The 22,315-nt window shown below is 46.8% G+C and overlaps 2 protein-coding genes across 2 annotated transcripts; both read left to right on the top strand.

Annotated features, from left to right (window-relative positions):
• Positions 1-10,270: 10,270 nt before the first annotated feature.
• LOC106987228 (protein S100-A15A) lies at positions 10,271-13,958 on the top strand. The gene is made up of 3 exons (XM_027048570.2): positions 10,271-10,427; positions 11,486-11,689; positions 13,644-13,958. Exons 2-3 carry the CDS (start codon positions 11,540-11,542, stop codon positions 13,818-13,820), a joined length of 327 nt encoding a protein of 108 aa, XP_026904371.1. The 5' UTR covers positions 10,271-10,427; positions 11,486-11,539; the 3' UTR covers positions 13,821-13,958.
• A 7,016-nt stretch (positions 13,959-20,974) lies between these two features.
• S100A8 (S100 calcium binding protein A8) lies at positions 20,975-22,048 on the top strand. The gene is made up of 3 exons (XM_015085487.3): positions 20,975-21,129; positions 21,542-21,704; positions 21,851-22,048. The coding sequence occupies exons 1-3, from the start codon at positions 21,035-21,037 to the stop codon at positions 21,977-21,979; spliced, it is 387 nt and encodes a 128-aa protein (XP_014940973.2). The 5' UTR covers positions 20,975-21,034; the 3' UTR covers positions 21,980-22,048.
• Positions 22,049-22,315: the final 267 nt, after the last annotated feature.

Here is a 22,315-nt window from a genome sequence, read left to right as displayed (position 1 = left end):
CATTTCTATTTTTTGGAACACTTTGAGAAAAGTAGGTATTAACTTTTCTTAAATATCTGGTAGAATTCCCTGGGGAAGCCATCTGGTCCTGGGCTTTTGTTTGCTGGGAGATTTTTAATTACTGATTCAATTTCTTTGCTGTTTAGGGTCTGTTCAAATTTTCTATTTTTTTCCTGCTTCAGTTTTTAGTAGTTTGTATGTTTCTAGGAATTTATCCATTTCTTCCAGATTGCCTACTTTGTTGACATGTAATTTTTCATAATATTCTCTTATAATTGATTGTATTTCCGTGGTGTTGGTTGTGATCTCTTCTCTTTGATTTATGATTTTATTTATTGGGTCCTTTCTCTTTTCTTTTTGATGAGTCTGGCTAGGGGTATCAATTTTATGAATTATTTCAAAGAACCAGCTCTTAGTTTTGTTGATCTGTTTTACTGTGTTTTTTTGTTTGTTTATTTCTATATCATTTATTTCTGCTCTAATCTTTATTATTTTCCTTCTTCTGCTGGCTTTAGGCTTTATTTGCTCTTCCTTTTCTAGCTCCTTAAGGTGTAAGGTTAGGTTGTGTATTTGAGACTTTTTTTTTTTTTTTGCTTCTTGAGATAGACCTGTATTGCAATATGCTTCCCTCTTAGGACTGCCTTTGTTGCATCTCAAGTGTTTTGGACTGTCATGTTTTCATTTTCATTTGCTTCCATGCATGTTTAAAATTTATTTAATTTCCTGGTTAACCCATTCATTTTTTAGTAGGGTATTCTTTAATCTCTATGTATTTGTGGTGTTTCCAATTTTTTTCTTGTGGTTGACTTCAACTTTCATAGTGTTGTGGTCTGAAAATATGCATGGAATGATCTCCATCTTTTTGTACTTGTTGAAGGCTGATTTGTGACCCAATATGATCCATTCTGGAGAATGTTCCATGTGTAGTTGAAAAGAATGTGTGCTTTAGGATGAAATGTTCTGAATATATCTGTTAAGTCCATCTGGCACAGTGTGTCATTCAAAGCCATTGTTACCTTTTTGATTTTCTGCTTAGATGATCTGTCCATTGCTATTAAGTGTGGTGTTAAAGCCCTCTACCATTATTGTATTATTATCAATGGGTTTCTTTATGTTTGTTATTAATTGATATATATTTGGGTGCTTTCAAGTTGTGGGCATAAATATTTATAATTGTTAGGTCCTGATGGATAGATCCTTTAATTATACAATGCCCTTCTTCATCTCTTGTTTCAGTCTTTGTTTTAAAATATAGTTTGTCTGATTTAACTATGGCTACTCTGGATTTCTTTTGGAGTTCGTTAGCATGATAGATGGTTTTCCATCCCCTCACTTTCTTTAAAATTTTTTAAAAAATGTTTTTATTTATTTTTGAGACAGAGAGAAACAGAGCATGAGCAGGGGAGGGGCAGAGAGAGAGGGAGACACAGAATCTGAAGCAGGCTCCAGGCTCTGAGCTGTCAGCACAGAGCCTGACGTGGGGCTCGAACCCACAGACCATGAGATCATGACCTGAGCTGAAGTCGGACGCCTAACCAACTGAGCCACCCAGGCACCCCTAAAAATTTTTTTTAACATTTATTCATTTTTGAGAGACAGAGAGAGACAGAATGTGAGTGGGGGAGGGGCAGAGAGAGAGGGAGACACAGAATCTGAAGCAGGCTCCAAGATCTGGGCTCTGGGCTGCCAGTACAGAGCCCGATGTGGGGCTTGAACCCATAAACCATGAGATCATGACCTGAGCCAAAGTTGGGCGCCACCCAGGCACCCCCCCATCCTCTCACTTTCAATCTGCAGGTGTCTTTAGGTCAAAAATATGTATCTTGTAGGCAGCATATAGATGAGTGTTGTTTTTTTCTTTTTTTAAATCCATTCTGATGCCCTAAGTCTTTTGACTGGAGCTAAATGATTGGACTAAATAGTCCATTTACATTCACAGTGATTATTGATAGATATGAATTTACTGCTATTGTGTTACCTATAAAGTTGGTATTTCTGGTGATGTTCTCTGTTACTTTCTAGTCTTTGTTGCTTTTTGGTCCCCTCCCCTCCCCCCTCCCCGAAGAGTTCCCTTTAATATTTCTTGGCTGGTTTAGTGGTCATGAACTGCTTTAGTTTTTGTTTTTCCTGGAAACTCTTTATTTCTATCTCTCCTTCTATTCTGATGATAGCCTTGCTGGATAAAGTATTCTTGGCTGCATATATTCCCCATTCATCATGAATATATCATGCCACTCTCTTCTGGCCTGCTAAGTTTCAGTGCATAGATCTGCTGCAAACCTTATCTCTTTTCTCTTATAGGTTAAGGACTTTTTTTCCCTTGCTGCTTTCAGATTATTTTGTTTTACCTTTTTAATGTTTATTTATTTGAGGGAGAGAGAGAGAGAGAGAGAGAGAGAGAGAGAGAGAGAGAGATATGCAGAGAGATGCAGAGAGAGAGAGAGAGGGAAACACAGAATCCAAAACAGGCTCCAGGCTCTGAGCTGCCAGCACAGAGCCTGATATGCGGCTTGAACCAAAGAACCATGAGATCATGACCTGAGCCATAGTCGGACAATTAACCGACTGAGCCATCCAGGTGGCCCGCAGATTCTTTCCCTGTCTGTGTATTTTGTGAATTTGACTATGATATGTCTTGGTGATGGCCGGCTTTTGCTGAATTTGATGGGAGTTCTCTGTGCTTCTTGGATTTTGATGTCTGTTTCCTTCCCCAGATTAAGGAAATTTTCAGCTACAATTTGTTTAAATAAACCTGCTCCTTTTCCTTTCTCTTCTTCTGGGACTCCTATTATATGAATGGTATTATGCTTTAAGAAGTCACTGAGTTCCTTAAGACTACATTCTCAATCCTATACCTCTTTCCATCCTCCTTTTCATTATTTTTTCATAATTTTATCTTCTATATCACTGATTTGTTCCTCTGCTTTCTCCATCCTCATTGTCATTGCATCCACTTGGTTTTAGGGTTTTTTATTTCAGCCTGACTAGTTTTTAGTTCTTTTATCTGCAGTAAGGGATTCTCTGGTGTCTTCTATGCTTTTCTCAAGCCCAGTAATATCCTTATGATTATTGTTGTAAATTCCGGTTCAGACATCTTACTTGATTAATGCATCTGTATTGATTAAATCCCTAGCTGTAACTTGTTCCTGTTCTTTCTTTTGGGTTAAATTCCTCTATTTTGTCATTTTGTATGGGTCACTATTTTTTTGGGTGTGTGACTGTTAGGAGGGTCTGTCGTATTCTTGCTCCTGAGAATAATGGCTTTATTAAGAAGAGGTACACTATATGTATATATATATGTATATATATGTATATACGTACACACACACATATATATACACACACACACATATATATGTATATAAATAAATAAAAAATTTAAAAATGAAAAATGAAAAACAAATAAAAAAATAGCCTTTTCTGTATCCCATAAGATAAAGCCAAAGGGGGGGGGGGGAAAACAAAGGAAGCTATATCTTATTTCCTCTAGAGCTGAAGCTTTGTAACCCTCTATGATCAGCAGACTTGGTGCAGGTGAGAGTTTTGTGCTGGTCTTCTGGGGTGGAGGTTCCTGTGCTGATTCTCAGGCAGACTTGCCCTAGTGGAGATGCACCCTGCAGGGTGCAGGGTGGTGGGACTGGTGTAAGTGGTCCTGCCTCCACTGGCCGGTGCTGTTTTGGTCACTGAAGTTGGTTAGTGTTGATGGTCCAAGGGTGGGGGTGGAAATGGCATCACCCTTCTCTCTCATCCCTGGAGCAGGGAACTGACACCTGCCACTCCTCAGGAGGCCCTCACAGAGGAGCAAACAATCACCCCTCCTGTGTCCCCAGCTTCTGTCACATTCCTGCCTTCACCCTGCCCGCATCTGAGCCATCCACCTGCCAGGCAGCACAGCACTTCTGTGTTTTATCTTAGGCTCATGACTGGGTTTCAAAACTCCAAATCCTAGAAATCCATGTGGCGTGAGCCTGCGTTGATCCTCTGTGGAAGGCGTCCCTGTGCTGTGACTGGTGCTTGTCCCAGAAAATAGTAGTGGAACCGTGCAGTGGGTTGGAATTTATGGTGAAGTGCAGCAAAACGCTGGCACTAAGGCTCATCACCCTTAGCTGGTGTCCCCATTCCTATGTTAATGAATGGGGCAGTTCAGTGGTGCCAAACCGGTCTTTTGTCCCTAGAGAGGCCATGACAACTCTCCCAAATGTACTCCAAGAAGGAAAACTCTTTCTCCCTGTGTGACCCAGAGGATCCTTAGAACTTGCTGCCCACCCCCTGAATCTTCGCCCTCCTTCCCCACCAGAGCACCGCTAAGCCCACCAGGGGTGACCCTGGCGATGACTCGGACCTCTAAAACTTCAGACTTTGTGCTCTCTTGCTTCTACAATTGTGCAGTTTAGCTAAAAGATTCAGCTCCTCGCTTTTTCCCAGTCAATGGTTTTGGGGAAGAGTTTTCCTTATACAATCTCCTGCACATGTTTTCACTCTCTGTATTTCTTTCTCTCTCCATGATCAGGGCTCCCTCTCCTCTGAAGCACCCACAGCTCTTCTCTCCCCCAAATCAACTCTCTGCAGCTGCTACCTTACATGATGTGTCATTTTTTTTTTTTTAACTTTAGCTGTGTGCAGTTTGTTTTCTCAGACTTCAGATACATTTCTTGGGTGCTCAGAATGATTTGTCATTTTTCTAGCTGTGTTCAAGGGATGAGGCAAGCATAGGGTCTCCCTATCCCTCCACCATTTTAACCTCCTATTTCTAATTTTTTGAGGAACCTCCATACTTTTTTCCCTAATGCATGTACCAATTTACATTCCCACCAACAGTATACAAGGATTCACTTTTCTCCACATCCTTGCTAACATTTGCTATTTATTGTCTTTCTGAATATACTCATTGTAACAAGTATTAAATTGTATATCATTTTGTTTTTTAATTTTTTTTAAAAAAGTTTATTTAGGGGCACCTGGGTGGCTCAGTCGGTTAAGTGGCCGACTTCGGCTCAGGTCATGATCTTGAGGTCCGTGAGTTTGAGCCCCACGTCGGGCTCTGTGCTGATAGCTTGGAGCCTGGAGCCTGCTTCTGTTTCTGTGTCTCCCTCTCTCTCTCTGCCCCTTCCCCATTTGCACTCTGTCTTTCTCTGCCTTTCAAAAATGAATAAGTGTTAAAAAAAAGTTTATTTATTTTGAGAGAGAGAGGGCAGAAGGGGCAGAGAGAGGGAGAGGGAGAGAATCTCAAGCAGGCTCTGCACTGTCAGTTCAGAGCCTGATGTGGGGCTTGAACTCATGAACCGTGAGATCACGACCTGAGCTGAAATCGAGTCAGACGCTCAACCAGCTGAGCCACCCAGGCTCCCTATCATTGTGGTTTTGATTTACATTTCCCTGATGATTAGTGAAGATGAACACTTTTTCATATATCTGTTGGTTATTTGTATGTCTTCCTTTGAGAAATGTCTATTCAGATTCTTTGCCCATTAAAAATATTTTTTGTTATTGAGTTGTATGACTTCCTTATATATTCTAGATATCAAATATATAGTTTGCAAATATTTTCTCCCATTCTGTTGGTTGCCTTTTAACTTGTTGATTGCTTTCTTTGCTGTGCAGAGCTTTTAATTTAATGTAATCTCATTTGTCTATTTTTGCTTTTGTTGGCTGTGCTTTTGGTCTCCGCATCCAAAAAATTATTGCCCAGACCAATGTCAAGAAACTTTTCTTCTATGTTTTTCTTTAGTAGTTTTATGGTTTCAGGTCTTCTATTCAAGTCTTTACTCCATTTTTAGTTGATTTTTGTGTATGGTGTGAGACCAGGGGCCACCTTCTTTCTTCTGCATCCAGTTTTCCCAGCACCATTTCTTGAAGAGACTATCCTTTCCTTATTTCAGCACTCTTAGCAAAGATCAATTGATCTTATATGTGTGGATTTATTCCGGGTTCTCTATTCTGTTCTACTGGTCTATATTTTTGTTTTATGCCAATACCATACTGTTTTGATTACCATGGTTTTGTACTGAATTGTGAAATCAGCAAGTGTGATGCCCCTAGCTTTGTTTTTTTGCCCAAGATTTCTTTGGCTATTCAGTCTTTTGTAGTTCCATATGAATTTTAGGATTATTTTCTATTTCTGTAAAAAATGCCATAGGGATTTTGATAAGGATTTCATTGAATTTATGGATAACTGCAGGTAGTATGGACACTTTAACAATATTAATTCTCCCAACGTATGGACATAGGATGTCTTTCTACTTATCTGTGTCCTTTTAAGTTTGCTTCATCAATATTTTCATAATTTTCAACTCTTTGAGTAAGTTATTTCCTAAGCATTTTGTTCTTTTTCTTGCTATTGTAAATGAGATTGTTTTCTTAATTTCTCTTTTGGATAGTTTGTTGTTGTGTACATAACACATTGATTTTTGTATGTTTATTCCATATTCTGCAACCTTATTGAATTTATTATTTATAACAGGTTTATTGTTGTTTAGTTTTTAGAGTTTTCTATGTATGATCATGTCATCTGCAGAGATAATTTTCTTTTCTTTCTTTCTTTCTTTCTTTCTTTCTTTCTTTCTTTCTAGTTTCTTTACTAGGACTTCCAGCACCAGCAAGAGTATGTGTCTTTGCCTTGTGCTATATCCTGGAGGGAAATCTCAGTTTTTCTCCCCCACTGATGATGAAGTTACCTGTAAGCTTTTCATATATGGTGTTAAGATCCTTTTGTACCTGTTTTGTTGAGCTTTAATCATGAAGTGGTGCTGAACTTTGTCAGTTTCCTTTTCTGCATCTATCCAGATAATTATGCATTTTTTCTTTCACTTTGTTAACGTGTTATAACACCTTGATTGATTTGCGTATGTTGAGCTATCCTCACATCCTTGGGATGAATCCCACTTAGTCATGGTGCATGATCCTTTTAATGTGCTGTTGAATTCAGTTTGCTAGGATTTTATTAAGGATTTTTACATGTATGTTCATCAAGAATATTTGCCTATAGTTTTTCTTTAGTGTCTTTGCCTAGTTTTGGTATCAGGTGATGTTGCCTTCATTAAATGAGTTTGGAAGTGTTCCTTCCTCTTTTATTTTTTTGAAAGAGTTTAAGAAGCATTGGTATGAATTTGAATGTTTGGTAGAATTCACTCATGAAGCCATAGGTCTTGGGTTTTTCTTCTTTGTTTTCCCAGTCAAAACAGGAAGCTCATCACTAAATTTGCAAAAAATGCTTAAGGCAGTTCTTCAAATTGAAATGAAAACTCACTAAACAGAAATATGAAAGCATTGGAAAGCATTAATCTCACAGGTAAAGGTAAATATATGGACAGATATAGGTTAATGTAATACTGTGAAAGTGTCTAGTGACTTTTATATTAGGGTGGGGAAGGTTGTTGGGGTACTCCTGTTCTCCTTCCCTCCCCCCCACAACAGAAGGAAGTCATGGGTCTCCATATGGGTGTACTTGGTGCAGCAGTGACACCTGTGTCTAGGCATGGGTGTGGGGAGGCAGCTACGGAGCTGGGAACTTGGGGGCTTGTATTTGGGAGGTGAGTGGCAGCTCTGGTCTGTAGGAGGTGGGGTACAGTGCAGAGCAGCAACTCTGGCAGGGGAAGGGAGTATAAATTCATTTCTGTCCCCCTTCTCCCCAGCACCTAGCACACATGGCAAAATTCTGAAGAAAAATCATTATTAAGGAAGAGTTGATTGAAATGTATAAATCTAAAGTAATTTAAATGCCTACTAATAATGGATTAAAAAAACAAATTTTGATACATGCAAACAAATGATCACTATATACTCATTAAAAATCAGGCCAGTATTGATTAAGTGGGTGAGAAGATGCCCTCAGTCTAGCATTGAGTGAAAAGACTAGTTATAGCACAGTTGTGGAAGGAGGTCATCACTGTACATTGGGATGGTCTGGGGAGTCATTGTGTCCCAGCTTGAGTGAAAGGCAAGGTGAAGAGGGGTGCAATATGACTTCTCCCTCCAAACAAGCTATGGGTTAAAAATGAAATCCATTTTGATACAGGTATGCTGTTTCAAAGGGACACATGCACCCCAATGTTTATAACAGCACTATCAACAATAGCCAAAGTATGGAAAGAGCCCAAATGTCCACTGATGCATGAATGGATAAAGAAGATGTGGTATATATACACAATGGAGTATTACTCGGCAATCAAAAAGAATGAAATCTTGCCATTTGCGACTATATAGATGGAACTAGAGGATATTATGCTAAGCAAAATTAGTCAGTCAGAGAAAGACAAATATCATATGACTTCACTCATATGAGGACTTTAAGAAACAAAACAGATGAACATAAGTGAAGGGAAACAAAAATAATATAAAAACAGGGAGGGGGACAAAACAGAAGAGACTCACAAATATGGAGAACAAACTGAGGGTTGATGGAGGGGTTGTGGGAGGGCAGATGGGCTAAATGGGTAAGGAGCATTAAGGAATCTACTCCTGAAATCATTGTTGCACTATATGCTAACTAACTTGGATGTAAATTTAAAAAAGAAATTAAATTAAAAAAAGATAAAAATGGAATCCCTTTTGAGTGACAAATCATTATCCAGTGAATGTCCAAGGACATATTGGCATGCCAAATTTGTTAGTTAGGTGGTTTCAAGGTTTTTATTTTTATTTTGTTTCTTGGTTGCAGATAATGCAGTGGTAAACCTTTTACTATCTATTGCTTTTTAATATCTGTTTAATTACTTTCTTGGGATAAATTCTCAGGACAGTGATGGCTAAAATATATTTTTTTAACGTTTATTCATTTTTGAGAGTGAGGGAGACAGAGCATGAGTGGGAGAGGGGCAGAGAGAGAGGGAGACACGGAATCTGAAACAGGCTCCAGGCTCTGAGCTGTCAGAACAGGGCCCAACGCGGGGCTTGAACTCACAGACTGCAAGATCATGACCTGAGCTGAAGTTGGACGCTCAACCGGCTAAGCCACCCAGGCACCCCAGTGATGGCTAAAATAAAAGTATTCAATAAAAGCTCTATGATTCTAGGTTGACATTTCCATATCATTTTACATTTTAGAAATTTGAGCCCTGTTTTTACTTTGGAAACATGAAAGTGTTTTGGTGAACCACTATTTGCTGGAGAAATCACTATGTTGTGTAGATGAAGTCTCACCCTGCAATCTGAAAAAGATTTTGGCTTACATCTTTCCCTATCCTCTCTCAAACCTTCTGTGATGTGGGGCTTAATCTCTGGTTCAATCGCCTGTCCTTTGGCCCCCCTTTCTGGGAGGTGTATTCGACAGCCGCTGTGGCCCCTCCCAGGAGAGAGCGGGGCTGAGATGGGCTGAAAGAAGGTGTGCCCTGGGCCAAGGGAATTCACCTGTCCCTCAAGGGCCCAGGTGGCACTTATATGGAGCCCCCTTAGGGTAAGTTTACTTCCACATTGTGGTTATTTCTTACAATAAAACTGTTCCTACCATTTCTTTCTCACTTCCCACCCATCACCCAATCACTGAAAATCCTTTCAGCTTTTTTCTGTGCACAGGATGCAGTGCAGGCCTGGTTTGGCACACAGGCCCCTTTGTGTTGCCTCTGTCCTGCCTCTCCAGCCTTGTTTTGTCCCCGTGCTCATTATCTGCCCTGTGGACTCTGAGCAGCCTCTGAGCAGCCTCCAGCCTCTCTCTTTCACACCCCTAAGCCTTTGTTTTTGCTGTTTCCTCTGTCCCAGAGACTGCTTCTCCATGCAATTGAATCTTTTCTTCAAGTCCCAATTCAAAATCAGCTCTGTATTGAATCTTCCTCAACTCTTCTCCAGGCAGAAAGTGTCTCTTCCTGGGGGCACCATTCATGCCACCAGGCCTGTATTGTTCACAGTGGATCATGCCAGTGTGAGACTCTGTCCCCTCCACTCACCCCCACCCTGTGGCTTGGCCCCATGTCATATTCACATTACCTAACCAGGTCCAGGCACACTGTGGCCACTCAAGAAATATTTGTTGGATGAATTAATATGCTTAATGACTGTGGAGTCTGGTGACTCAGTAACTGAGGGAGGACACCTGAGGAAGATGTATTTAAGTTGTGGTTTGACCCCACCCAAGCCCAGGAGCCAGGAGGATGGGCTCTGAGGTACGGACATTGTGACTTGTGATTCTGAGATGCTTCAGATCAGGCTCTGAAGGAAGGTGTGTCCCTGAAACTGGTTGACTTAATTGTAGGAAGCAAGTGTCATGTGATATCATCTCAGGAATGCAATTAAGGCTCAGTCGTGCTGTTGAAGAACCTGTGAAGAGTCATGACACTGGCTGCCATAATTAGAAGCACCAAGGATGGGCAGAATATAGGACTTGGTGGTTGGGCCCCTGTTCACACAAACGCATCCTGCCTGAGCGCTGGGGAATCTCTGGGATAAACCAGAGGCCAGCACTGTGGATTCAGAGCAACCCTGTCCCAACTGCACAGGTCAGCACATCTCCCAAGAGAGTAGTGGAGGTGGGGTGGATGGTTCTGGGTCTGTGCAGGTCCGAGAAAGCAGAAATGGGTGGCTTACCTGTTTTGGAGAATGTGTACAGTTGATGGATATCCCAACAGGGTAACTGTGGTCCCCCAAATTGGTTTGAATCTTGTTCCAGGTGGATCAGTTGTGTGATTTTGGGAAATTTACTTAACATCTCTGGATTTCACTTCTTCCTCAGGAAAATGGGGGAAATGATGCCTGCTTCATTAGGATTACATGGATACTCTGTATAAAAGGCTCTATCTAGTGTTTGGCTGGCTTCATAAGAGTCAGAACCAGCAGTTGTTGATTCTTATCTGCACAGAATCTGGAGGGGACCACTGAGCTGATGGGATAACCTGCCTCCTGAAAACAGGGATCTCATCTTTGTAGGATGTGTGGAGGGGGAGATTGTGGATACCTCATCTGTGTGTAAAGCACCGGGGTCGGTGCTGTGGGGTGACAAGGGGTGGCTGTGGGTGCCCTTGCTTGCCCCATTGCTGGCCAACCCAACTCAGGGCAGAAGGGACCATGTGGATGACAAGTAGACCCCTTTAGAGGGTCATGCAGCAAGGCGGTGGTCAGAACAAAGGTGGGCATCCTTGTGTTGTCTCTACATTCAACCGAGAAAGGAAAACAATAATACCTGAGCAGGGCTGGGCGTTCTGGGTGGTATAATTTTAATATTTCATTTGTGCTATGAAGTAGTCTAGTACTGTCTTGCACCAAAGAGTCTAGATTCTTTTCACTTTTGATTTTGGGTGACTCCTAAGTTGAGAGTAGGGTCTATGGGCAGAGAACACGCTCCTGTCTTCAGGAAGCCCACTGTCTCAAGGAAAGGACAGACACCTGTCCTGAGTGCTCACAGCACAACTTCCTTTGAGGCAGGAACTCTGAGCCACGTTTGCAAAAGGGATCAGCTGGAGTGAAAGGAGGTGGACAGAATGAGAGGGCAGAAGATTCTTGGAGGAAGTGCCTGTCTGTCATGGGGCCGCTCTCTCCTCAGCTTCTCCACTGTCCCCAGGGCCTCCAGCACTACATCTCCAGTTCTCCCTGTCCTGGCCACAGCCCAGCCACCATGACAGGCACACCAGTGGAGGAATCCCTCTTCCAAATCATCCACTGCTACCACCAGTATGCAGCCCGGGAGGGAGACGTGGAGACCCTGTCCCTGGAGGAGTTGAAGGCTCTGCTTATGGACAATGTACCCCGCTTCATGGAGAGCCTGGTGTGTGGGGTCTGGGGTCAGGTGGGGATGAAGTATAGGGTTGGTTGTGGGGTTGGAAGTGAGTAGTGAGGGTGTAGATACATGGAGTTATCTCCCAGGAGAATTCCTACTTAGGGGAGGAGGAGGAGGAGGGAGTTGGGAGGGCAGGATCTGCCAGCTTTATTTCCCCTCCCTCCCTCTCCTGAAACTTCCTGCCTGGCCCCACTTCAGCCCTAATCCCTGAGATTTAGTCCCAACCCAACCTGTTTATTCCTCTGCTCATCCTGTTTCCTGAGAGAATAGGTGCTGATCTTCCCTCTGCCTGAAGCCCCATTCAGTCAGAGATCCTGCCCCGAACCTGCCCTTTTAGCCTCAGCCCCTTCTGGGTACTGGCACAAACCTCCCCTGTCCCTGTGCTTGGGGGAGAACAGTTTGGGCAGAAGCCAGGTGGGGGTAGGGAATGTAATCTCCCCTTCCAGCTGCTGTCTGAAGGGCTAACAGAGGCTCTCGGACCAGCCTGGGGCTCAGAAACCCTTTCAGGCCTGCTCGTCTTCTCCATTATCAGAGTCTGTGATTACCAAGTGTCTTGGGGGCTGCAAGGCTGGCAGGAGTGTCTGTGGGGTAATACCCTCTGCCCTCAGCGCCATGCCTGGAGGGGTCTCTGGACTGTCACCTCCAGTGGACTTCAGGTCCATGCCCTGAAGGGCACTACATTCCAAAAGCAGCGCTCCTTTGTTTACTGCGCGTGTCCCCCTTACCTACCTTTGGGAAACATCAGAGGAGAGTCCTGCCCTCAGTTTACTGGAGTGTAGCTGTGAGGGTCACAGAGGGGACTAGGGTGACTTTCTTTCCAGGGCCAACTGTCTGTAGCCCATGGGGCTGGGCCTGATGCTCACAGCACCCCCGCCCCTGCCCCGCCCCAGGTTAAGGGCCCCCAGCGACAGACACTAGACCAGGGGGGCTGAGGTGAAGGAAGCCAGGGAGAGCCTGCCCTATCAGGAAGCCTTCAGTTTTGGGATCAACCAGTTTTGTGGAGATAAGATTAGGTGAATTAGATGGTGGTGGGCGGCAGGGGAAACAGAGGGTATGGAGCTCCCCATGGAGATGAGGGCCACCCTCTGGGCCCCCAGCTGCTGACAGATGCAACAGGTTTCTTCCCTGTAGGCTTTCCAAGGACTCCACTCTGAGTCTCCACACCCACCAGCCAAACCCTGCTGGAACATGCTCCACGGGCCCTGCCCAGGACTCTGTTCTCATCCCTGTCTTCTCACCGCACTGCACACTGACCCTGGCCTTCCTTCTCGCTGCCCCTTCAACCCCACGTGCGTTTGTTCCTCCCTATTCTGTCTCCGATCTTCATCCCTCAGGGCCACCTGCTCTGTGACATGCTGGACACCTCAGGACCCATGATGTTCTTTCCCCTTATTCTGCACTTTCTGCAGGGGACACAGGCTAAGTGTCATAAACAAGTCCTGAGCAGACGCCACAGCATGCACACATCTGATCCCACCCCCTGGTGGCCCTGCGATAGTGCTGGAGGTGCAGACACGAGGGGCAGGTGGGCTCTGCCTGGAGGAGCTCCCAGTGTGAAGCAGGGGCACAGCCTTCCATCCCAAAGCTCCTGGACTGGTGGCCTCTGCAGGGAGGCTGCCAGTGCAGCTGGGCACACAGGTCAGGAGGTGCCAGGCCGCTCAGCTCTGCCCAGCAGCCAGGCGGTCAGTCAGCCAGTGGTGCCCAGGCTGCACTGTCAACCCACACAGCCCTGGGGCCAGCTAGCTGAGGTGCCCGCCATGTCTTCGCCTCTTAGCCTGATTCCATAGCATAGGGTGCCCTGGCCTCTGCCTGAGTGATGGGCTGTTTGTTGCAAGCCTCTTGTGGCTAGGCCATGCCATGGTGCCACGCAAGCAGTGGAGGCATGGCCCTTTGCTGTGGGCCATGTGCCTGGGTTGATGGGTGACCCTCTGCCCCTCCTCAGGGCCGGAAGGAGCCCTACTACATCTCGGAGTTGTTCCGGGCTGCAGACAAGAACAAGGACAACCAGATCTGCTTTGATGAGTTCCTCTTCGTCCTGGGCCGTCTGGTGAGGGACTACCACCTGCACTACCACCGGCAGCAGTGTGCCCACTACTGCGCCCAGCACAGCCTCCACTAGCAGACGTGTGGCCGCCTCCACCCGCAGGGGCCTGTCCGGGAGCGGATGGAGAGCTCTGTCCAGTGAGTCTGTGTGTGCCCACATGTGTGTGCAACCAACAGCTGTGAGGGAAGAGAATAAAGCAACCCCATAAATGTGTCCTGGAATTCTTTAGTTCATGGATTTGGGCATCTGCTGTGGGTCCTACATCGGGGACCATCCATTTAGGGTGAGAGATACAGCCCCAGTCTCCAGGAGCCCCTGTCGGAGGGGGGAGGCATGGCCCTAGTCCCCTGGAGCCCCTGTCTGTGTGGGGAGACATGGCCCTGACCTCCAGGAGCCCCTGTCTGAGGGGGGAGGCATGGCCCAACCTCCAGGAGCCTTTGTCTGAGGGGGAAGGCATGGCCCTGACCTCCAGGAGCCCCTGTCTGAAGGGAGAGATATGGCCGGGCCTCCAGGAACCCCTGTCTGAGGGGGGAGGCATGGCCTGACCTCCAGGAGCCCCTGTCTGAGTGGGGAGACATGGTCCAGCCTCCAGGAGCCCTTGTCTGAGGGGGAGGCACGACCATAGTCTCGTGGAGCCCCTGTCTGAGGGGGGAGGCATGACCCCAGTCTCCTGGAGCCCCTGTCTGAGGGAGAAGGCACAGCGCTAGTCCTCTGGAGCCCCTGTTTGAGTGGGGAGACATGGCTCGACCTCCAGGAGCCCCTGTCTGAGTGGGGAGACATGGCCCGGCCTCCAGGAGCCCTTGTCTGAGGGGGAGGCATGACCCTAGTCTCCTGGAGCCCCTGTCTGAGTGGGGAGACATGGCCCCAACATCCAGGAGCCCCTGTCTGAGGAGGAAGGCACAGCCCGGCCTCCAGGAGCCCCTGTCTGAGGGGGGAGGCATGGCCCGTCTCCTGGGGCCCCTGTCTGAGGAGGGAGGCACGGCCCTAGTCCCCTGGAGCTCCTGTCTGCGTGGGGAGACATGGCCCTGACCTCCAGGAGCCCCTGTCTGAAGGTGAAGGCACAGTCTAGCCTCCAGGAGCCCCTGTCTGAGGGGGGAGGCATGGCCCGGTCTCCAGGAACCCCTGTCTGAGCGGGGAGACACTGCCTGGCCTCCAGGACCCCTTGTCTGAGGGGGAGGTCCGGCCTGACCTCCTGGAGCCCCTGTCTGAGGGGGGAGGCATGGCCCCAGTCCCCTGGAGCCCCTGTCTGAGTAGGGAGGCATGGCCCTGACCTCCAGGAGCTCCTGTCTGATGGGGGGAGGCATGGCCCCAGTCTCCTGGAGCCCCTGTCTGAGGGAGCAGGCAGGGCGCTAGTCCCCTGGAGCCCCTGTCTGAGCGGGGAGGCCCAGCCCGGCCTCCAGGAGCCCCTGTCTGAGGGGGGGCATCCATTCTCTTGGGGAGCTGCCTCTCTGGCAAGGAAGCCAGGCCTCACCGGTGATGTTTTGACCACTCATTCTCTGCACGTACATGATGGGACAGGGAGCAGGGGGGCCGACGCACACTGGACAAGGACCCACCTCGAGGGTCTAGAGGAGAGCCCCCAGGAATGAGTGTTTAAAAGTGGAGTGGCTTGGGCCTGAGAAGGGAGGATGATGCAGGTAATTGACGTCAAGGCCAGTCAACGAGGAAAGATTGTGAGGTGGGTTTTGCACACACTGAGTCAGAGACTGGGACAAGGGCAAAGGGCAACACTCCAATCTGTTATGGTGAAGAGTGAAAAGTGGAACCTGGGCTCCCATCAATCAGGAAAGACTTCCTGGAGAAGAGAAGGGTTGGGTCTGGTTTTACTAATAAAGGCTGATGCGGGTGTTACTCTACTTGGGGCTATTGTGACTCACCATCCAAGTCCTCTGTGGTCTCTCACCCCTCCCAGCAGGGATCTGCCCCCCACCCCTTGTCTCTGTGTTTATTTTTCTCTCTCTCCCTGGGAGCCCAGGAATCTGATGAAGAGCATCTCCTTTATGCAGAGTCTTCTCTGCCTTTAGGCCTTGCTGGGGCCCATCTTGGTGGGCTTCTTCTCAGAGGATGGTCTGGAAATCCACGTCCTGAGTGTATTGTGATGAAAAAGATGTGTTTTCAACAAACGATGACGGGGGTGGGGAGGAGGGGGGCCGGCATTTACGGGACTTGGTTTGGTTCTCTCCAGCAGCTGGGTCTGTGTGCCACAAGGGGGCAGTGCCCTATGGGCTGAGCTGGGGCCTTCGTTTTTGACCAATCGAGCTCTGAAGCAGGGTGTTGTCCCCAATGTGCCCTGGGCCTTGCCGGCACTGACAACACTTTGCCCCAGCTGTCTCCCTCTGGACCTTCCTGGGGACTCCATGGGGTCTGCACTGCCCAGTGCAGGTGAGTGTCCTGCTGCACCTTGGGAGTGTTTTACCTTCTGTGTCCTCTGCCAGTGAGTGGATGCATGTGTTGGAGGAGGAATGCTGGAACAGGGCCTGTGGATAGACTCTGATGCCTGCGTCTGTGCTGCCTCCTGTGGGCCTCTTAGTCACGACCAGAGGCATGGATGACCAGGCTACCAACCTCCTCCAGGTCCAGGGGATGATTCTTCCTGCCTGTCTCATCTGAGACTGCTGAGTTCCACAGATCTTTGGGTGCTAAGGGGCAGCTCAGCCTAGACCTCCTGCCCTTTCCTGGGGTGTGGAGAGGTGTTTCTGCACTGGCTCTGCTGGTGTGGCCTCATTTCCTCAGCCTTGGGCCCAGGCCTGGTTGGATTCTTGGGACACATACCTAGGACCTAGTTCTTTCCTGTAAGTAGGAGCAGGTTCCGCTCCCCTGGGTTGCCCCACATCCGTTGGTCTGATTACAGGCCCTGCCTTTTCCCCTGATGTGCTTACCCAATTCTTGACACCCCTCCTGCCAGGTCACTCAGCCTGGCTCCTGTTCCCCCTGAAGCTCCTTAGGCTGTTTGTCCGGGGGCTGGGGAGCATCTCAAGGGCAGTTTCATGGCCTGACTGGTGCAAGCTCCCCGGACAAGCACATGATGCCAGAAGGGGGTCATGGCTCACATCTGCCTTGGGTCTCCCCCACTGGACATGGGGCCTGGTTTTCCTAATTCCTGGATGAAGAAAGCTGTCTCCACTGGGACTGGCTTCAAGGGAGGCATCTCTTCAGGGCGCAGGGGCCTGGGATGACATCATCAGCCTCACCCTCACCTCCACTGGGAGAGGTCAGTGTGAGCTCCATTCCAGGCTTGTGAATGGATCCTAAGAAGAGTCTCAGAAAAGCCACTTTTTTTTGTTCTAATGTGTGCTTTTTGGCACATAAGCAGAACACATGTCCATAGGAAGAAACTTGAGTAACTCCCTGTGCCTCAGTTTCCTCATCTGTCACATAGGGATAATTGTACCTGTAATGTCCACTTTGCAGGGTTATCAAATGAGGCAGTGATATAAAAATACTTTGAAAATATATTGTGCTATTTGGAGTAAGTAAGGTGCTATTATGCCAGGCCATATAGGAGAGGCTTGGTGAACAACAGATATAGATAAGTGCTTGATCATTGATTGAAAAGTTGTCATTATATGTGTCAGAAACAGCTCTATTTTTCTGTCACAAGGTTGACTAACCTCTTGCCAAGGAAGTTATATTGCATTTGGTTGATGTATTTATATTCTGCCATGTTACAAAAGTGATTTAAGCTGGTGGGATGTGATAAAGGGAATTTTAACATCATATAAGGGATAGATCAAAGTTCAATTGTGCATTCGCTTATCACCTCAATAAGTATTAGTTGAGCACCTAGTTTGTACCAGGCCCCAGGGATGTATGTGATTTCTGCTCAAAGGGGATCCTGGTCCCAAAGAAAAGACAGAAAAGAAACAGATGAGTCATAACACAGTGGGGAAAATGCCATGATGTATGAAGATTTGGGTAACATGGAGGAGGGAAGAATTAACTCAGTGTTGGTAGGGGTGTGGGGAGGAGGGTCAGAAACAGATGCAGAGCACACAGTGCCTGGCTGGATCAGGAAGAAAAAGAAGGACTTGACTGGCAAAGAGCATTCCAGGCAGAGGCAGGAAGTGCATGATGTCACATCATGTCACCCAAGTAATCCGATGCACTGAATGTTGTATCTCTCAGTGGGCCTCAGGTCCTCATCTGTAGAATGGGGATTATGACAGTACAAACTTCATAGTTTATAGTGAGAAATGGATTGATGTATGTAAAGCACGTACAACAGTTCCTGGCACGTGGTAACAGCCCAATAAATGTTTTTTTTTTTGCTATTATTTGTTCTTATTATTGATTGTTTGCTGTTAGTATGTATTCCAGTCCCTGTGCTGGGTCCTATGGAGGCAGAGATGGATGGTCCATTCTGGGTCCTTGAGGGCTCACAGCCCAGCTGAGGAGTCAGGCACTCGTGAGAGCAGTCGTCACAGTGGGTACCCACCCAGTGCTAGCTCTGCAGTGCGCTAAGTACGTCACACATCCTTTGTGTAAACTGTTTATTAAAATATAATACATATTAACAAAGTCCACAGGGGCGCCTGGGTGGCTCAGCCCATGAACGTTTGTTTGACTCTTGATTTTGGCTCAGGTCATGATCTCACGGTTTGGGAGTTTGAGCCTGGCATTGGGCTCTGTGCTAACAGCACAGAGCATGCATGGGATTCTCTCTCTCCCTCTCTCTCTCTGCCCCTCCCCTGCTCCTGCTTTCTTTCTCTCTCTCAAAATAAATAAATAAACTTTAAAAAGTCTGCAAATCATAAATATTTTTCATTTGTTATTAGTCCTCACAACACTATAAGGTAGATTTTATTAATTTTTTAGGCAGAAGCATTTAAAAATTTTTAAGTTTTTAATTGTGGCAATATATATATATATATATACACACACACACACAATTTACCATCTATGTGTATTGTTCAGTTGTGTTAAATATGTGCTCATTGTTGTGCAACCAATCTTCAGAACTCTGTCTTTTTTAAAAGTTTATTTATTTATTTATTGATTTGAGAGAGAGAGAGAGAGAGAGAGAGAGAGAACCAGCACGAGAGAGGAAGAGAGAGATGGAGAGAGAATCCCAAGCAGGCACCACACTGTCAGCACGGAGCCCAATGTGGGGCTTGAACCCACAAACTGTGAGAACATGACCTGAACTGAAATCAGGAGTTGAACACTTAACTGACTGAGACACCCAGGTGCCCCTGACTCTTTTTATATTGCAGCTGAAACCCTAACCCAATAAACGCTAACTCTTCATTATTCCTCCCTGAGGCCCTGGCAGCCACCATTCTGTTTTCTGTCTCTATGAATTTGACTACTCTAGAGACCTCATATAAGTGGAATCAAACAGCATTTGTCTTTTTGTGTCTGGTCTATTTCATGCAGCATCACGTCTCCAAGGTTCATCCATGTTGTAGCATGTGTGAGAATTACCTTCCTTTTTAAAGTCTGATAATACTCCATTTTAAGTATATACTACATTTTATTTATTCACTCATCCTTGGATGGACACCGGCTTGTTTCTACTTTTTGGCAATTGTAAATAATGTTGCTGTGATCATGGATGTATAAATATCTATTTGAAACCCTGATTTGAATTATTTTGGGTATAGACACAGAAGTGGAATTACTGGATCACATAGTAATTCTGTCTTTAACTTTTTGAGGAGCCATTGCACTGTTCTCCACAGCAGCTGCACTATTTTACATTCCCACCAACAGTGCACAAGGGTCTCAAATTCTCCACACCCTCACTATCACTTGGGTCTGAGGTGGTACCTCATTGTGGCTTTGTATATCTTCCTTGGAGAAATGTCTTCTAGTCCTTTGCCCATCTTTCAATCAGGGTAATTTTGTTGTTGAATTGTAGAAGTTCTTTAGATGTTTTGGATATTAACCCCTTGTCAGATAAATGATTTGCAAATATTTTCCCCCATTCCATAGGCTGCAGGTAGACTCTATTTTTAATCTCTTCCTAATAATTGAAGTAACTAAGTCACAGAGAGTGTAATTAACCCAAAGTCACACAGCTATAAAGTTAACAATATAATGGAGCCCAAAGAGGTATGGAAACATGAAGGAGAGGGTGCTAATCTCATCTACTTCCCCCAGGAGGTGATGATGACCTGGAGAGGCACAATGTAAATATCTGTTGAATGCATGAAGGAAGCAGAGAGATTTCTCAGCAGAGTCATGTTCTTGTCAGGTCATGTTCTGGTGCATGATTCTCTGGGCCATGACATTTCTGCACTGGGAAACTCTGAGTGAACTGCCTCACCTTCCTGGCCGTCTACTTCCGTGTCTGTAGACTGGGTGGGTTGTGTGCACCACCTTCCTGATAGGCATTTTCCAAGGCTCTTTGTGCTTTGTGTTTTGTAACAAGAGAGATGTACCACAAATCTTCAGTGTTGGAAGCCAGTTAATCTGAGTGGCCTCTTGTTGTGGAAGGGGGGTGTTGTTCCTCCTGAAATCCTGGGGGAATTGGCCACCTTCTCTTCTCCCCTTGGACACAAAGGTCTTCTGGCTTCTCAAAGAATCTCTTCTCCCCCACCTGACCTCCACAGAGTTGGGTTCCTCTTCAGCCCAGGCTGCTGGGGTCAGAGGCACACAATCACCCCAGAGAGGGCTGAAGGGTCCCTGCTCTGTTTATGAAGCGACTCAGTGCCTCCCACATGCAGAGGGACCCCAAGCCAGCCTCCGTGTCCCAGAGCACAGTGCACCCTCAGCTCCCAGAGCAAGAGAGCTTGGAAGGGCTGTGGGCAGCTGGAGAGAGCTTGAGAGAGCAGCGCACATCCCACAGAGTCCAACCACGCACAAACAGCAGCAATCATAGAAACAGTCCAGCCTTCACTGCTAAAATCCAGCAGCTAAGACAAGTGTTCTTAACCTCTTAGGGGTCTTGGGCCCTTTCAAGAATCTGATGAAAGCCATGGAGAAATGTGCTTATTGATGCAAACACTCAAAATGATGCTTTCAGCTCCAATTATATTTCAGAGATGCACAGACAGGCCACAATGCACAAGATTAGCAGCAGCAACAGTGAGGGGGACTCAGGAGTGGGCATCCTGGTTGGCCAAGCCAGAGGATACCAGGGGCCCACCAAAGGAGTCCTCACCATGGCCTCTTCTGGTTTCTCCTGCTGGGCACTAGTGCCTAGCAAGTGCCTTCCTCTTTCCACTACCCACCGCCCCCACCTCCACCTCTCATCAGAAACTTTCATTCTGTGCAGTGATTGCCCCATTTACCTGATTGGGAAACCAGAGGCTGTGGCAACCCAGGAAGGGAGCAGCTGCCTCTGCATGGCCCTGGCAGCTGGCCAAAGCCTGGCTGCTATAAAAGGGAGCCGACACTCAGCCCTGCATGTCTTCTGTCAACTCTGTTTCAGGGAGACCTGGTAAGTAGGACTGCCTTGGGTGGCTCCATGCTTTGAGGCTGGGTCCCCACAGGAGAGAGGGCTGGAAGTGGAGCTGCCTTTTCTATGAGAGGGGAGAGAAATATCAGGGAGGTCTGGAGCTCGATCCAGAGCTCCTGGAGGAAGTTGGTGAGATAGGGATAGAGACGGAACAGTCCTCTGGCACTCTTGGTTGGGTGAGGGCACAGGGAGAGCTGGCAGGCACTGTGTGTGGACCCTCCCCCTCCCACAGCCCTTCCTTCCCATCAGCACAGCCATCCACTGGGTTACCTAAATGGTGCAGACCAGGACAAAGCCATCAGCTGGGGGTAATGAGTGTCCCCCTAGTCTTCACTCTGCTGGAGGCAGAGGCACCCTCCCCACCCTGGGATTCCCCATGGGTTCTGTGTTCCAGGTGGGGCAGATCCTTGGGCACCATGCTGACGGAACTGGAGACTGCTATAAACTCCCTCATTGACGTTTACCACAAATACTCCTTGGAGAAGGGGAATTACCATGCCCTCTACAGGGATGATTTGAAGAAATTGTTAGAGACAGAGTGTCCTCGGTACATGAAGGTGAGGAGGGGCTGGGTGTGGTCAGGGTTCTGCCTGGCTGATGAAGCCCTAGGCACTGGTCCTCCACACCACCCTATGTAGACAGCTGTGCCTTAGCTCTTGCCAAAGTCTTTACACTCTGTCCTCTTTCTCCTTCTTCTTTACAGAAAAAGGATGCAGACACCTGGTTCAAAGAGTTGGATGTCAATAGTGATGGTGCAATTAACTTTGAAGAGTTCCTCATACTGGTGATAAAGGTGGGTGTGGCAACCCATGAAGATATCCACCGAGAGTAGCAGAGCCCTGGGCCCTGGGGCTGGGCCCTGGACCTGTCCTTGCAAAATAATAAAGTAGTTGATACCTCAGGCCTCTTTTGGTGTCTTGCCTTTCTCTTGTGGGATGAGGTTCCTAGTGGGTGGAGGGAGGGCTGGAAAACCCAAAGGAACTAAACCAAATCTCTATTGTCCCCACTCCCCGTCTCTCACAAACCTTCAGTGCTTTCCACTCATCTGGTTTCCTCCCCATGTTCTCCCCAAACTATTCTCATCTCATCTAATCCCATGGTCCAGAGAAATTGGTTCTAGGACTCAAGGATTCTGAAAAGCCCGTGATACTTGTAGCTGATGATTTTC

Source organism: Acinonyx jubatus, chromosome E4 (genome assembly GCF_027475565.1).
Source record: "Acinonyx jubatus isolate Ajub_Pintada_27869175 chromosome E4, VMU_Ajub_asm_v1.0, whole genome shotgun sequence".
Lineage (NCBI taxonomy): Eukaryota > Metazoa > Chordata > Mammalia > Carnivora > Felidae > Acinonyx > Acinonyx jubatus.
This window is presented reverse-complemented; position numbering and strand designations above follow the sequence as displayed.